This window comes from Fusarium musae, chromosome 2, assembly GCF_019915245.1.
Source record: "Fusarium musae strain F31 chromosome 2, whole genome shotgun sequence".
Lineage (NCBI taxonomy): Eukaryota > Fungi > Ascomycota > Sordariomycetes > Hypocreales > Nectriaceae > Fusarium > Fusarium musae.
The window spans coordinates 1,633,480-1,649,453 of record NC_058388.1 but is presented as its reverse complement, the minus strand read 5'-3'; the positions used below and the strand labels follow the sequence as shown (position 1 = coordinate 1,649,453).

General features: G+C 49.6%; 3 protein-coding genes across 3 annotated transcripts; 2 read left to right on the top strand and 1 right to left on the bottom strand.

The window, feature by feature from the left end:
• Positions 1 to 1,306: 1,306 nt before the first annotated feature.
• On the bottom strand, positions 1,307 to 3,371 carry J7337_002456 (uncharacterized protein; the record flags this gene model as incomplete). The annotated part of the gene is made up of 3 exons (XM_044820185.1): positions 1,307 to 1,414; positions 1,471 to 2,868; positions 2,931 to 3,371. The coding sequence occupies 3 exons, from the start codon at positions 3,369 to 3,371 to the stop codon at positions 1,307 to 1,309; spliced, it is 1,947 nt and encodes a 648-aa protein (XP_044684485.1).
• A 2,665-nt stretch (positions 3,372 to 6,036) lies between these two features.
• Positions 6,037 to 7,573, top strand: J7337_002455 (uncharacterized protein; the record flags this gene model as incomplete). Its single annotated transcript, XM_044820184.1, has 2 exons — positions 6,037 to 6,488; positions 6,553 to 7,573. 2 exons carry the CDS (start codon positions 6,037 to 6,039, stop codon positions 7,571 to 7,573), a joined length of 1,473 nt encoding a protein of 490 aa, XP_044684484.1.
• A 4,908-nt stretch (positions 7,574 to 12,481) lies between these two features.
• J7337_002454 (uncharacterized protein) lies at positions 12,482 to 15,878 on the top strand (the record flags this gene model as incomplete). The annotated part of the gene is made up of 2 exons (XM_044820183.1): positions 12,482 to 12,830; positions 12,880 to 15,878. The coding sequence occupies 2 exons, from the start codon at positions 12,482 to 12,484 to the stop codon at positions 15,876 to 15,878; spliced, it is 3,348 nt and encodes a 1,115-aa protein (XP_044684483.1).
• Positions 15,879 to 15,974: the final 96 nt, after the last annotated feature.

Here is a 15,974-nt window from a genome sequence, read left to right as displayed (position 1 = left end):
CCCGGCTGCGATAGAGATATGAACAATTGCTAGAGATATGAGCTCGGGTTATAATCTTTTACGGCAGAGACACAACTCACCAAGGACAATGGTCGGTATAACGGCAAAACTAATCCCATGGACCAGAATATGTAATCTCCAATTTGTCACATTCTCCCGGAGCTTCCCTGGTGATAGTTGCAGCCCACTAACGAGAAAAATGAATGCGACCGCCCCGTATAGGATGCTATACTCTGAACGAATGACGCCTCCATGCTGAGCAACAGCTGTGAACAGGGTGTTAGCACTTGTCTTGGCGGCGAGAGAGAACCATAACTTGCATGGGAAAAAATATCCAAAAACACAAGCAGTGGCGAAGCCAATGACCAAATATTGTGCCAGTATGAGATTGAGAACTTTCTTAAACCAGCCAGTTGCTCCTCTTGGAGGCTTGTGCCTTTCCTCAATCGACATTCTCCAGTCTTGACGGCTTTTCCGCCATTTTTCGTCCCTAGGAAGAAGGATCAGGTGCCAGAGTACGTGCGGTGCCGATTGTCGGTTATATACCAAATGCTGCTTCTTGTAACGACATGGGCAGTAATGGTATCATTCGTCAAAGTGTTAGTCTATGGGTTGGGTCCTGGTACATAGCTTGGCAGCCTCAAAGACCGCCCGCGTTATTACCGGCATCACGAAATGGTCAAAGAGGGCGGACTTTGAATTGTCCTCGGAAGGCGGGCAAAAACGGATATCCGAGGTTGTTACTACACCATCCACCGATAAAACATGTAGGAAGCAATTGGGGGCTACATTAGTAGCATTTAGACAGATACTGTATCTGTATGATATCGAAGTACATGATAATATGATTACGCATAATAAAACAATTGCCTCCCAGGCAGACAACACTCTCATTCTCATCTCTCGAGCGAGTCATGCCAAGCGAGAGGTAGGTCCTGGATCTGATCCTGGTTTGTCTGGACAATATCGCCTCAACTTTTCTACCCATCATCTCTCCAAGATGAGATGGAAACACTCAAACCAATCCTTAGAAATGAGTAGCTGGCTTCTCATGTAAGACAAACAATTCCGAAAAAAAAACGCCGCGCGATGTGTAGTGGTATCAAGATGGATAAAAGGGAATAACATCTCGCAAGTCTGAGGGTATAGACTGCTTGCTGCAACTCGTTAAGAGACGTCCTGTTCATAAAAGGAGCTGTCTCATTCGTCGTCAAGGAATTAAAGAAAGTAAGTTCAAAGGGAATTGACCAAGAGTCGGTCTGTCAGTCGGTTGAAGAAAGGCGTCACAAAGCGACAGTTGATCTGTTTAAACAACAGCAGATGGTGGCTCCAAAGGCAGGGCGGTTCTGGAATCATTGGGGTTCGTGGTACTGGGAGCTGGTGCAATCTCTGGATCAGGAATCTGGATATCGAGCTATTAACATGTTAGTAACTTCCCTAGTACGATGAGAAAAAAGTAGCTTTACATACAGTCATGTAGCCCGTTTGCCGCAGCGGCAAGATCTTGGGTGGAATAGTACCATCTTCAGTGCCAATGGTTTTTTCCATCTCAAGATTCCATTGTTCAATCCACTTTTCGAGACTGTTCAATCGAGACTTGATTCCAGTGAGACCAATGTCATCCCAGATCCAACCAGTGACGAGTCCAAGGAGGGTATCAATTATGTTCCGCAAGCCGTAAGGGTCGAAAGCAGGAATCAATTCGCCGTTAAGCTTCTCGATAATTCGACGGAATTCTTGCTCGGATAGACCAGCAGGGTCCAGAATCTCTGGGTATAGGTTGGAAAACGTCGGTGCTAAATCGCCCTTGATCAACCAGTCGCGTCGAATTCGAATGATGCGCGTGTTGACGTATTCAGGTGAGTCAACGGGAACATGAGGGTTGAGGTGAGGATAGCAAGGGTGCTGAGGGCCCCATTCGCCGGCTGCATCGGGCTCGACATCTTCGCCCATTATAGAAGAGTTTGTCGTCGACAGAGCGGATCCTATTCCATCGCCAGCCGAGACGTTAGAGATCCGCGGGTCCATGATGTCAGGACCACGCTCCAGATCCTTGCCATAAGACGGCATGGGATCGTCGGTCTCTGGCATCATCACAGCCTTCCCTTTGCCCTTGTCAATCTTGACAATTGGATCTTCCACCACGGTCTCCTGAGCAAACAGGTCCCTGCTCAGGCGAGGTTCTTCGGCTGACACTGCACCCCTGCGAGACCCTTTCTCGTCGTAAGAAGCGCGCACAGAATTCGGTAGGCTTATGCGCCTGTCACTACTGCCGGCCGTATCAACTTGAAGGCTTGCACGAGGCGTCAAAGAATGCCTTATCTGATGCTGTTCGGAAAGCGTAAGAAGAGGATAATCACTAGGTCCAGAACCTATGGGATCGGTCGGTGCTCGGGTGTCGAATGTCGGGTGCTTGAGGGGAATGGATGGTGGTGGAGGGGTCGAGGGACGACGTTTACGCGAGGATTCGGGCTTGGTATGAGGCCTAGGCGTCGAATTTGTAGGATTCCAGAGACGGACAGCCGATAACCGATGAGGTCGATTAGCAGCTCCAGCAGCCTTTTGGGGTCGAAATGGCGAAGGATGCAAGGTTGTTGCTTGGTAACCGTCAAAGGGTCGAGCTGGCTGGCGCTGAATATTCGAGGCAGCAGCAACAACAGCGGCTTGTCCAGAAGATGAGCCGGTTCCGGGATAGGCGGACCTTGGGGGTTCGAGGCTCAGTATTACAGGGTTGCCGTGGGCATCTACGGCGGCCGGTATGGGGTTGAGGGGAGAAGGTCGGGCGAGATGGGGATCCGTTGGAAACAGGTTGTCGGCACGGCCGCCAGGACGACCGCGCTCCCTAGAAATGGCGAGGTCCTTCTCACGCTGACGTGAGTGAGATGGAGATGGAGATCGAGGGCGAGGTTGAGACCGAAGCAGTCGTCGACTTGTTGGCTACGTTCTGGGTAGTGAGGCTGGGCGCTAATTGCCTGTGCACGGAGCCGGTGTTGGCGGAAGATAAACGCGGAGAAAGAGAACGAAGGAATGCGACAACTGCGCGTCGCAGCGGTTGCTAGACTCAAATCGGGAGCGCTAGGAGAAAAAGGAGGATTGAAGGCAGTGGCGTCTGTGAAATTGTCGTTGTGTACGGTATCGGCCTCGATCTCGTAGTAATGGATTGTCGAGCGGCAGCGGGCAAGAGAATTGCTCGAGTCGTTGACTGGAGGCAAAGGGGAGAGCGAGCAAGAAAAGAAGCAATAAAGGGACCAAACGTCGACCAGGGGAAATTCGCTGACGGTGGGCCAATGACGGCTGCGGAAGGGGGCTGGGAAGAGGTTGACAGGGGGTTTAGTGGACGATGGGTTGCTGGATGCCCTGGGAGCCACCATCCTCAGTGCTGAACTGCAGCCTAAGTGGAGGAGATCCCCTGTAGGGCTACCTCAGACGAAAGTGACTTTGAGACCTCTCAGCTCGCCTTGCTCGACATGTGGATGTGTTCTGTTATGAAGGATTTGGATCTCATAAAATCTTGCAGAAGACTTTGTTAGAGACGGATGGGTTATCAGTAGGGCTTCCGGAGTTTGCGACTAGTTGTCGTAACACTATTGGATGGTTGACCCTCGAAGTCGACGGCTGCTCGTCGTACTTGAGCAAACCAGGAGAGGCCTAATGAAGGGGTGAAAAAGAAGGCTTTGCAAGCCCCTTTGACCTTTATAAGGTTGATCGTGTTTCCTTTTCCTTTTTCTTCTCTTCCCTGGCCGGTATCACCGGACGGTCTAAGGGTTGGAATTCTTGGTCAACAGGCGGAGATTTGCGCTCGCTTGAAGCCTTAGATGAATTAGCCTCATATAACGGACGGTAGTTGTGCTGTTAGCTTACAATCCGGCTCCTTTAAGTTCTTGAGTGGTTCTGATGATATCGATAGATGAGGCTCTTTTACCTATTCTGCAACGGTGTCTTCCAAGTTCAAGCAACGGGCGGACGAGCGAGACGGGGGAATACAGCTACTTTATTGCAAGCGAGTCTCATTACTCAAAACCAGATCTACTGTAAAAAGTACATCGAAACATCTGGCCATGCAAAAAATAGGAGCCTAAACCTCTCCAGTTTCCTTTCCCCTTCCTATCTGGGCTATCTCTGACATCCAGTAAGTCGTTTAAGCATGCAGGGTGTGTGCTAATTAGTATCTGGCGCTCTGCTCTCGTCATCAAATCTTCAACTTGAATCTTGAAAACCTGGAACGGGGGGCTCCCGAGCTTCTGGGCTCCGGCAAACTAGTCTCCACCCCCTGAAAAGGTCTTTTTTTCTTTGACAGGCGACGGCTTCATTACACGGGGTTTACGCAGTCCCTTGGGTGACGCCATGCTGGGTGTCAATGTTTGCGGGCGTTGGGAATCCTTGTCCAGAGAATTGATGGTTGGCCTTGAGCTGAGTTCCGAGGCATCTTCATACATAGTTCATGGCTGCAGAATATTCATGCAGTGTACATAGTAGTGATGGCCTCAACTGCGAGGCCGTTTTTCGCTTTCCTCATCGTCTATACTTGCATACACATAATCTTAAGAGCATTTGTAGATCTTGGGAGCAATTATTGTAGTTACTTTACTCAAAGAACATGACACATGCCATATTTCTTGTAGTTGTTAGAGTCATTCCACCTGAGATAGCCCCTGTCTCAAGTTGGGACGAACGTCTCGAATTTAGTTACCCTTGCAAATTTTCGAGATCGTTACGACGGAAGAGAGATTTGCTACCCTAGTCAGCCTCGCTTGCATGATCTAATGTACGTACGGATAGTAGGTTGTTATCATTAAGACGTGCTGCACATCTACTCTTGTGATGGAGTTGATCTTCTGCACCCCTGAACCTCTGGAACTACCCGACATCATTGACATCAGCTGAACGTTGACGTCACATTGCTGTAAAAACGAACGGCCTTCGATTCTATCGTCTCCTGGTTCTAAACAGAACTCCTGAACGGACATACCGACTTCCGGGCCTGAATGGACTCTTGCATAAAGCACTCAAATTGATACGGAACTATTCCGTATTATCCCAGCAATAGAGATGCTGGACGGTCCGGAGCATTTTTTGCTATCAACAGCTGGGCACCTAGGGCACCTACATGAATCTCAGCATGAGGTGCGTTAGTTATCCTTACAGCTTTACATCAGACAGGGCACAAGATCCGCTCACAGCCATCCAAAGGCCTTATAATTGATAAGGGGTTCTCCCAATCCTTCCAAATGCATACACCCTGATAAAAAAGATCTTCCCTCATGCAGAGCAGTCGGCTCATAACATACCAAATATGACACCTTCAAGCACATTTCAATTCGATCTCCCGCTTCCCGTGCATGCTGATCGACACGGCCCAAAGACCTAGCTCAAGACGTATCCAGATGACTGTCAAATCACAACAAAGCCATGCCACCCACTAGCCCAGCCATTCTTCCACATCAACTTGACATATGTATTATAAGTTAGCTACAACTGGCCAGTTTTCCCAGCTGAACGAAGGGAACCTGGCCAAGGCAAACCTCGAATTGTTCCATGTAATGAATTCGATGGCCAGCCCAGCTTCAGCTTTGGGACCAGTACCAGTACCAGCGCTAAATTACCTAGGTCCAGTATAAAGTGCTGGAGAAAGCACAGAAAACAGCAAAGAGCTTCCTTCTCGTCGGTCTCACTCTCCAATGCCGTAGGTCACTTTACCTTCTTAGTAAGTGACGTCTTTAAAGACAACTCATATCGTCACACTCTCTAGATGAACTCATCGCCACCACATTCCGATTGCTCCAAGTGTTGCACAACGCACGTTTTCATCACCTACCTCCCTTTTCGTTCCCTCAACCGCTGCCCTTGTCTTCCCTCGTCTTCCTTGGCCCCCTCATTCTCCGTGTCTCAAGGGAGCTTTGTCGCGTGACTTGGCCCAATGCACTGCCTTTCTTTCCCTAACTTTGGACATAAGGTAGTTTAAGCTCGGCCCTTCATCAACGCTGAGCGCCGCTCTGCACAAACGGCTATAGCGGTTTCAGCAATTGAGCTTCGGCCATGACGGACGACAATACAGCGTCGTCCGCCACCGGGAGACCCGCTACCGGGACAAGCACCAGCACCAGCACCAGCTCCAGCTTCAGTGCCCCGCCTCCCGGCCATGGACTCCGCCGTGCCGTGACCGTCTCGGTCGCTGAGGATGCTGCTTCTCGGCGTCAACATATGTCACCGCCTGGTCTCGACACGATACCGCCACGCCGCAGCTCAAACTTTTCAGAGTATAGTCTCAGCGAAGCTCGAGATCTTCTTAATCCCCAGCTTCGAGATCCTAGCAGTACTGAGCATTCTTCTCCTGGAGAGACATCTTCCCTAGCATCGTTATCATTGGCTTTTGCTCTTCTTCCAGCTATATCTGGTGTTCTATTCAAGAACGGGAACGCTGTGGTAACGGATGTTATGTTGTTAGGCTTGGCTGGCATTTTCCTTCACTGGTCAGTGACACAGCCATGGTAAGCTCCTATCATTTGCTTTCCCCTACCACAACTTTCGAGCATCTGTACTTATTCTGGACAGGGCATGGTATCACTCAGCACAGGAGGTACGGATACAGCACGAGTCAATAACCGATAGTGTTATCGACGATGATAGCGATCTCGACTCGAGCAACCACATGCCAACGCCTCACTCGCCGCTTGATCACGTACCGGAGTATCAAGAAATCCAGGCTGAATCGACTGAGGAATTGCAGGATACAAAACCGTCAGGCCAGCAACGGGAAGCTCTTGCGGAACTTTACTATTACGAAATAATCGCCCTAGTCTCGTGCTTCATTCTTCCACTCCTCGGCGCATACCTCTTGCATGCCATCCGATCACAGCTCAGTCGCCCCTCTGAGGGTCTTGTTTCCAATTATAATTTGACAATCTTCCTTCTCGTAGCCGAGCTTCGGGTTCTGTCCCACATGATAAAGCTGGTTCAGTCGAGGACGCTTCACCTACAACGGGTAGTTCAAGGAGGACCATCCAGATTCCAGAAAGGTAGTGAGAATTCGGGACAATTGGAATCCGTACTTGCGCGTCTGGAAAGACTCGAGTCACGTTTCGCAGCAGAAGAAAACATGTCTGCCCAAGAAACAAAGCAGGAAATTAGCAAAGCAAAGCAGAAAGACAGCGTTGTGGCACGCGATGTGCGTAACGCGATTCAACCGGAGTTGGACGCGCTCAATAGGGCTGTTCGTCGTTATGAGAAGAAGGCGACACTTCTCCAATTTCAGACAGAGTCGCGCTTCTCAGGGGTCGATGCGAGACTGGATGATGCTATCGCCCTTGCTGCGAGTGCTGCGAAGAATAGTGCATCACATAAGAACATGTTTGTGTGGACGGTGGAAGCACTCACCGCCGTGATCATCCTCCCGTTCAAAACACTGTTAAGAATCATGCTTTTACCTCTGAGCACACTCTTAGCGCTCACGAATAAGAGCAAAAAGAAGAGCCCTCCTTCGTCAAAGATGCCGCGCAGCACTAGGAACGGGAAGGCGTCTGTGCAACCGAGATATAACGGTGATAGAGTTCCATCCAGAGTTACCAAGCGATAATGGAGCGTTGCTAGGGCGCATTGTGTAACAGGCCTAAAATGATATTCTTTATCTCAACTCTCAAGAATGATTCACAGCAAGTAGCTTCATCGGCGGTGAACACCTTTCGAGACACATACTGAACATGACCTCGTATTGAATGTTTACATTTACACTTGCTAATCTTTTATTTGTTTATATATATATCTAGAAGCTGTCTTTTAATGGCTTTGACTTACAAGGTTTCCTAAATAGCAACCATATACTGCATGCATACTTGTGACCGAACCATTGGCAGGGGGACTTAAACTTCTTGGCTGGAGTGAGTGGATTCGAGGTAGATGAATCCAGCGCAACAATGAGCTCACAAAATGGGTCTTGTAACAAAGAAACGGCTTCTCACAACTGACGAAGCCAAGCTGAGGTCATCAGCACACGACGGTCGATGTCCATCCAGCATTGCGGGTGATTCAGCAATCAACGATACGCCAGCTCGTGTAAGTTGGTCCTTGTCACAGGATGAATCTAATGAGCGCCACTCTCGCCAAAATCGATGCGAGCCAGGAAGATATGTCCGTGATTTAGGATAAGCTAGTTTCGAGTTGGTGATATAGAAATATTGGTTGTCCAACTTGTACACATTTCCCTGCATGAACTCAACTCGGTCTATATACAGCTCGAGGCAATGAGCTTATGATGGAGCGGGGTTTCGACTGGTAGAGGTGGTCGGAGCTAGGAAATGAGTTTTCCGTGTCACACATCCGGATGCCACGGTGATAGCGCTAAGCTTGACAAGGATGGACAGGGATAGAGAAAATTCAACCAGATTGCTAGATCATCGATCGCATCAGCCCTTGTTTCTTCGGTCCATCAAGCCCAGTACAGCACGTGGCCGGGAATCCCATCGCCAGTAAGCCGGTGAGGTCTACCAGCATGGGTTTGCTGTGAGTATGTAAGGCCTTGCCAATTATTCAACTTAAAGCTAGGTATTAGGCACTATACTCCGTACCAAGCCTTGGACCGGAAGTCAAAGACATGATTAAGCTGCGCTTAGGAACACGCTGGCTCTGTAAGATGATGAGAGTATGACAGATGTTCTGCGCTTCGTATGCGTGCAACGGGTCTTAGGATATTATTATTGGTTTGGTATCAAGAACATCCCAGCAGCAATGAGTGATACTCCAAGAGACTGCAACTGGATCAACATCCTTCACCCAGAACACTGGGCCCTTCAACTGGTGGAACAGAATACACGAGTGAGGCCATGCAGTCGTTGCACACCTCGCTTGCAGACGATAGAACACGTCGATCAACCAAGTAGATGTTGAGGATGACGAGAGACGTGCAATCTCTCATAGACCACAAGCTAACGTTAGACCCATTTTTACATTCGCTATGTTGAAAATCAGTATTAACCCAGCGTTGTTCGTGATAAGTCTTGTTCACGACACTCACCACTGCTTCTCCCATTCTCATGGTGGGAAACAAGGTTGACAGGGGGTGCGCGTCTCTACTTTGGCTAATGATCTTCCCGTGACAAGATTGGCGAGAAGAGGACAAGCTGGATGCGATGGCACCCATGGTGAACGCACCCATGATCTGGCCGGCTATAAGCTTGTGTTCAGCTGAAGCTTGCCAACAATAAACAAAAAGAGTGGAGCGCTTTAATCACCTTAATTTCCAGACGCGTCGTACCGCTCGGCGCTGGTGTCCAGGTACAGTAGTGCATGTTCCAAAAGAGTAAAGAGACGAGGATCTATGAAAGTATCGGCTGGTACATCCAGTCCAAGCCAAATCTCCCGATTGTATCAACCTTTGATCATGAAATATGACCTTGCGGGGCTAGTGAACCATAAGTTCTACCGATGAGATAAGAAGCTGGCGTAGCCTTGTAACTGATCAAGCTGTTGCCGATTCGCTCAGCGACTGATCGAGAGCTAGTATTATTCTGAGCTATTATCTGACCCGTTGTTGGATAATGAGGTTGTCTTTGTTTGCTGGCATACATATGCACCGGCAAGTTTGGCATTTCGTCCATGCGACCATCGCTTGCCTTGGACAGCCCTAAATGCCATCGCTGGACGCTTGCCATAGATATCTGTTTTTGCATGTTGATGGGGAAGCTAATATGTCGCAACGTTTGTAGCTCACCGTCATTGGTTGAATGTGTATAAGGGAGAGACCAACCCAAGTTCGACTACTCAACAATCTAAATACACATGAACTTAAGAACCCTCCAGTGTTAACATAAGTTCTTGCCAGGGTCGGAACGGGCGATAGAAGCCAACGGTTGACCACCTAGCATACAGCAAATCTGCAAGACATCTGACTGCTAATGAAACTCCAGGAACAAGTGATGCCCGCGCCTCAACGGCCAATCACACATATCACGTCCACGTATTTGCAGCAAATCCAAAGGTCACTCGGAGGTCTTTGCTTTGATTTGATGTGCATATGCAAGCAAAGCCCTCAATCATATGCCAGAAACGTATATGAGAACACTTCAATGAGAAACCAAAATGTTCCAGAACAATCAAGGCAACGCTTGGGCCTCCAGCAAAGAAGAGAATTCATTCTCCTTACTCCGTACAGTACTCTGAGACTCGAAATGGAACCCTGGATGATGGGCTAATGCCGCCATGGGCGTTATTGCACGTTGCACGAGACTTAAATTAACTAGAAGCTCGGATGATAGCCCGAAAATTTTACACAAGTCAAGGCGTGACCTTTTTTTGTTGCGGTTTGAAGCTCAGGTTCGTTGGTAGAGGAGAATCTCTATGAAATAACGAGGGGCTGAGTGGCTGGCAGACATACAATACATAGCATTGTCGTCTCCTGAGACACGGCAGAGTTTATTGGTGAGTTGGTGTGCCGCGCCATGGGTGACTTGTCCATAGTATCGCAGCCAACACATACTTTTGTCATCAGACACGGCATTGATGGGGGCTTTCGAGGCGCAGCTGAAGAAGGCAATGCCCCTTGATAATGAGTCCAAGGGCAAAGAAAGATCTGTTGAGACAGACTGGGGTATAAGGCAACGTAGATTGGCCCATTCACAAGACCAATAATTTCGTGGACTCCGAGTGGTGATGATGCAGAAGTGACTCCAATTGAGCTACGTGTGACCATGGCATCGGTTGGAGGCAGAGTTTGCCTGCAGCATCGTTGATGGCTTGCAACATAACCAGCCTGCTAGTCTGCCAGCTTCTAGTATGTGTGCATCGAAGGGGAGACAAGGGTTTGCTCTCAGAAGATCGTGAGGGGGAAACCCGTTTACAAGGCAATATTCTCTCTTCGAATGTTTTGACCAAAGGCCTCTCGTGAATGAAATCACGCCATTCGTTTGGTTGAACGGAACCTGCCAACAGGAAGAGCACCTCCCAAGCTGAGAGCACAAGACCAGCGGTGACAGGTATATGTGTGGTAATTATTACCATGTTGTGTCCATCCAAAAGGCCTCATTCACATGGATCTAGATGCCTTACGGATACAGAGTACAGGGATGGAAATGGAGACCCAGTGGCAGCCCCCAGCAGAGACTGCATGCTCTCACAAAGCCCGCTACTAATCAGCCGCTCAGCAGAATCCCTGTAATGTGCAATCTGAGAAAAAGCATGTCTGAGTGGGAAGTGGAGAGAAAGGCGCGGCTCTTATGCGTTCCGTCTCAGAAAGACACGACCAGGTTGTGAGGCGAAGATGATTCAAATATTGTAGCAGCCTTACTCCGTACTGATCTATCAGATGAAGGGTCATTGTCAGAGGGGAATTGAATTTTGCTCACTCTTGAGTCTTTAATGGAGCAATTGATAGAGGCAACGTTTTAGTGGCGACTAGGCTGTCAACGCGAAGAGCCCCACTAGTACCTAAGGTAGGTAAGGTACTAGAGGCAAGCCTGTTGAATGAAACAAGGTCGGCTTTGGTCTAATTGGGCGAGCTCGTACCTGAAAGTACTCGAAACAGGTACCTCTTGGCTGCCATTGGTTGCCTTTCAACTCGATGAGGGGTGGGCCGCTAAGTAAGGTACCTTGGAGTGCTTGAGGCGTGATCTCCACCGGCTAATCCCGAACAGGGTAACCTGAAAAGTGGGCAATTGCAAGCCGGTGCAAGCCAAGGACCAGGAAGACGGTGGACCGCGATGTCCTGTAAGTCGTTCGTTGACCATCCATCACGACACCACAGCGTCCCAGGAGGCCCTTGGGAAATTGGCCCAAGAGGCTGTTCTCAACGGCCGCGCCATTTGCTACTGCTTCGTCCAGTCATTGCTAATCTTGGGCCATGCTAACAAGGGTATACCCAGCCGCTCTCCGCGTCTCCATCCTATCGCATCCGTCTCGACTCCATCGCCCACCATCGGATCTTGAAAGTGAGAACACACCCACTCAGCAGCTGATAACTACTAATGATGCCACACCCTTCCGGGTTCTTGGTCGCTGAACCATTTCCTGTCACCTCTTCCTCTCTCTTTTATAGCCACGCTTGTTTCCTCTGGAGGTGTCAGACCTTGATTTGAGGGCTTGCTCTGCTTCTCTGACGTCCCGCGCTGTGCTGCCCATTCGACGTCGATATTATCACATCCAATTGTTCGAACATAGTGGCGGTTGAGATTACACCAAAAGCGCCTTGGTCATACGTTATTTTTTCATTTCTGCCTTTTATCACCTGCTGCCCTGACATCGCCTCCGTTACCAACTAAAACCTTAATGAACCAAATCTAATCCGATCAGAATCTCACGCAACAGGATCACTTCTCAGCTGCTTTCGATCTAGGCTTCTGTCATTCTCTCTTGCTTCTTTTCTTATTTCAAATCTCGTTTGAACACCTTGAGCTTAGCACTTGATGATGCTTGCATAATCTCATACTATTGCGGCGACTTTTTTTTGGTGACATATCATCGATATCTTATATATCGCTTATTCCATCAGCCTACAATGCACTCTTGGTGGCCTCGGCTGTGGGCATTGTTCTGTCTACTTTTGATTGTGCAGCATGTTAGCGGAGAGGTTTTTAGGATAGTCCCGAGAGCGGACGACAACCCAGAGAAGACAACGGCAATCGATTCTAGCACGACGTCAACACATGGGCCCAGTACTGCCACCAAGACTAGCAAAGTTTCCGCGAGGCAGACAGAACTATCCGATGCCTCAGAATCTCAGTCTCAAACCGAGTCTATCTCGGTGACTGCTACTGAGACGGAGAAAACACAAAGTTCGGACCCTTCATCAACCAGCACAGATGGCTCCCTCGAAAGCGGACTTGATGATTCCTCGTACTACAATGGTATTGATAGACAGAAACATTGATTGGGACATCAACTGACATTTTCTAGCTACGATACCCGCTGGACAGCTGCCCATCGAGCCTAGGCTCACCCCGGGCTGGGGCGTTGCAGGAACTATCTTACTTATTACTGGCCTCGCATATGGCCTTGTCGGGATCAAGAACCGAATGATCCATACTTTCTTTTCCACAGCTTTCGCTGCATCATTGGGAGTTGCCGTCCTCATTGTTTATGTCATGAAATCCGAAGTCAGCGATGCTCTACAGGGGGGCTATGTGGTTGCCGCTGTCATCTCCGGGTGCGTCCTCGGCGGAGCCTCTATGTTTTTTCGGGAGATCACCGAAGGTCTAGGCTGTGCCCTGGGTGGCTTCTGCATTAGCATGTGGCTTCTTTGCTTAGTTCCCGGAGGGTTACTCGGGCCTGTGGTTGCGAAAGCCATCTTCATTGCTTGCTTCACCTTAGGTGGGTTTGCATTCTACTTCAGCCATTATACTCGGGACTGGGCGCTTATCCTTATGATCGCCTTTTCTGGGGCCACTATTACAGTCTTGGGAATAGACTGCTTCAGCCGGGCCGGACTGAAGGAATTTTGGGCCTGGGTTTGGGAACTGAACGATGATTTATTCCCTCTTGGTGCAAATACATACCCGGTTACTAAGGGTATCCGCGTGGAAACTGCAGCCATCATGATCATCTTTCTCTTTGGTATTATCTCACAGATCAAACTATGGAAAATTGTCCGGGAGAAACGTGAAAAGAAGGCAGAGGAAGCTGCTGAAGGAGAGCGCAACCTCCGCGAGGAAGAGGAGCAAGTAGGCCGGAACATCGAAGAAGCGAACGCTCGAGAAAGGCGCCAATGGGAGAGAATATATGGTGATGGAGATGTCGGAAGCTTGACAGCCTCGCGTGACTCGGACGATGCAGAGCCCACAAACGAAAAAAAGAATCGCAGCAGCCAAACGGACTCCTCTAAAACACGCTCGACCTCGATCGTCGAGGTCATCGAAATGTCGGAGATGCCAGATGCTGCTCAAACCAAAAAACAACCCACCGTAACATTAATGTCTTCTGGCCAAGATGAAGACGGCAGGGTCACAGTTCGCGTTGCCACGGACGATACAGTACAACCAGCCATCCAGAGAGGCTATCAGCAACTGGATACTGGAACTGCTATGCAAAATCCCCCCCTCAAAAGCGAAGAGGTTGATCGCACTTCGACACGGCCATCTGTTGCCAAATCTGCTATACCTCCTGTTGTTCCTCTCCCATTCACCATCCCTGTCGCTGTTGATAATGATGATGCGCTGACGAACGGTGATCGTTCTTCGGTGGCGACCTTCGCCGATGAAGAAGAAGATACTGGAATTCATACTTCGGACCAACGACACTCGTTTGCTAAGCGACTTTCTCGCCTGTCCCGGGGATCAATGGAGCTTCTTGGCAACATTTCACACCGATCTAGTCGTGTCTTTGGAGACTATCAAGAAAACGAACATGGCGAAAGTACTGATGAGTTAGTGGTTCCACGATCGCGACCACGAGACGATGACGGTTCAGTTGCGGCGACAATTGATGACGACAGCATGAGTGGTGATGGTCGCCAGTCCCGTCCTATTTTAGAGCGCCCAAAGAGCATAGAGATTAACGCCGAGCTCTCTGAGAAGGACGATAAGGGCAAACCGAGTCCGCCTCCAATCGACCAGGAGGCGTTCATGCGTGCTGATGGAAACGAAGCCATCAAGGCCGAAGAGCCTGCCTTGGACGAAGTGGGAAAGACCAGATCCGCAACTTCTGGCTCATCAGCCCGTGTTAGTTTGACTAAAGATCGTCTACCTAGGTCACTCTCGCGGGTAGCACTTTCCTATAGGACCAACGAGTGGGCGAAGCATCTGAGCAATGCTGAAGCTCCCGAAGTTGATCAAATCCACTTCGAAGTATCTCAAAACCCAGCAGTTCCGACCATCGAGGCGCCCGCGCCAGTACATGTCGACGAGCTTCGAAAATCGTCAGCCGAAGGAACCCCTGCACCCATGATTCCAAGACCGGACTCTCAGGCGTCCAATTACTCGCACACTGCCTCAAGGCGCAACATAAAGCAACACGTCCCAGCCGCTCTCGCTCTACTCACAGGCGAGAGTCAGAGCCGAAGCCCTGGGACCACTCCAACTAGTAGCCTTATGGCACGAACTTCTTCGGGAGGCTTGCGAATAGCCTCAGGCGGAATTGCTCCAATTGCAGAAGAACAAACTGTTCCAAGCCTGACTCCACCAATTGCTGAGGAGGAAACCATGGAGGTGCAAAACATGACTGCTCCAGCGGCAAATGAAAGTCAACGCACTTCGACACCAGGCGTTGTATCTTATTCGAGCCCCCAGACTCTCCTTGGTCAACGAGAGATGTACCTCCGCAATAAATCGGCCGGGAACCTAGTGCTCAGCTCATCTGACATGAACCTTCCTACACGCCACAGAGCTTCGAGCGACGCAGGATCACTCAACAATTATCCGATGTACGCCGCCGCTATTGGTGTTGATGTGGACGACTTGCCACTAAATCAGAGGAAGGAACTCTTGCGACAGAGCAGTTTAAGCCCTTCTGCCTCAACACCATCTTTGCAGAGGCTCAGTGGCGGCAGCAACAGCAACGGTTTCAATAGTTCAGAAGCACTATTGAACACCCACCAACCGAAACGGGTGTCAACTCTTCCCACTTCTGCAGCCCGTGAGGCTGCACTTGCGACATTCCGACAGTCAGTTCAGCATGAGTTACGCGCAGGTACCCCTGTCATCAGCAGTTCTGGCCGTGAGACACCCTTCACCCCATCGTCCCTCTTAGCCAGCAGAGAAGTTGAGGTCCAGCGCAGTGTAGACATGAGTCGCAACATCCTTTTGAGTCAAAAGCAAGCCGAAGCCCAGCGCCGCGAGACACAGCAGCGGGAAAGGGAATGGGCTGACAAAGCCTTTGACGACCGAATGCGAAACGGTGACCTTCTTGACGTTCATCGTGAGGCTATGCGTAAGCTTCAGAGGCACGCCAAAGACATGTAACCAATGACCTCCGCAACTTTTTCTGAATCCATTGTACTCCGAATTACTTTCCTTTTCTCTCATTCCTTTCTATTTACCAAGAAGCCATTTCACCTA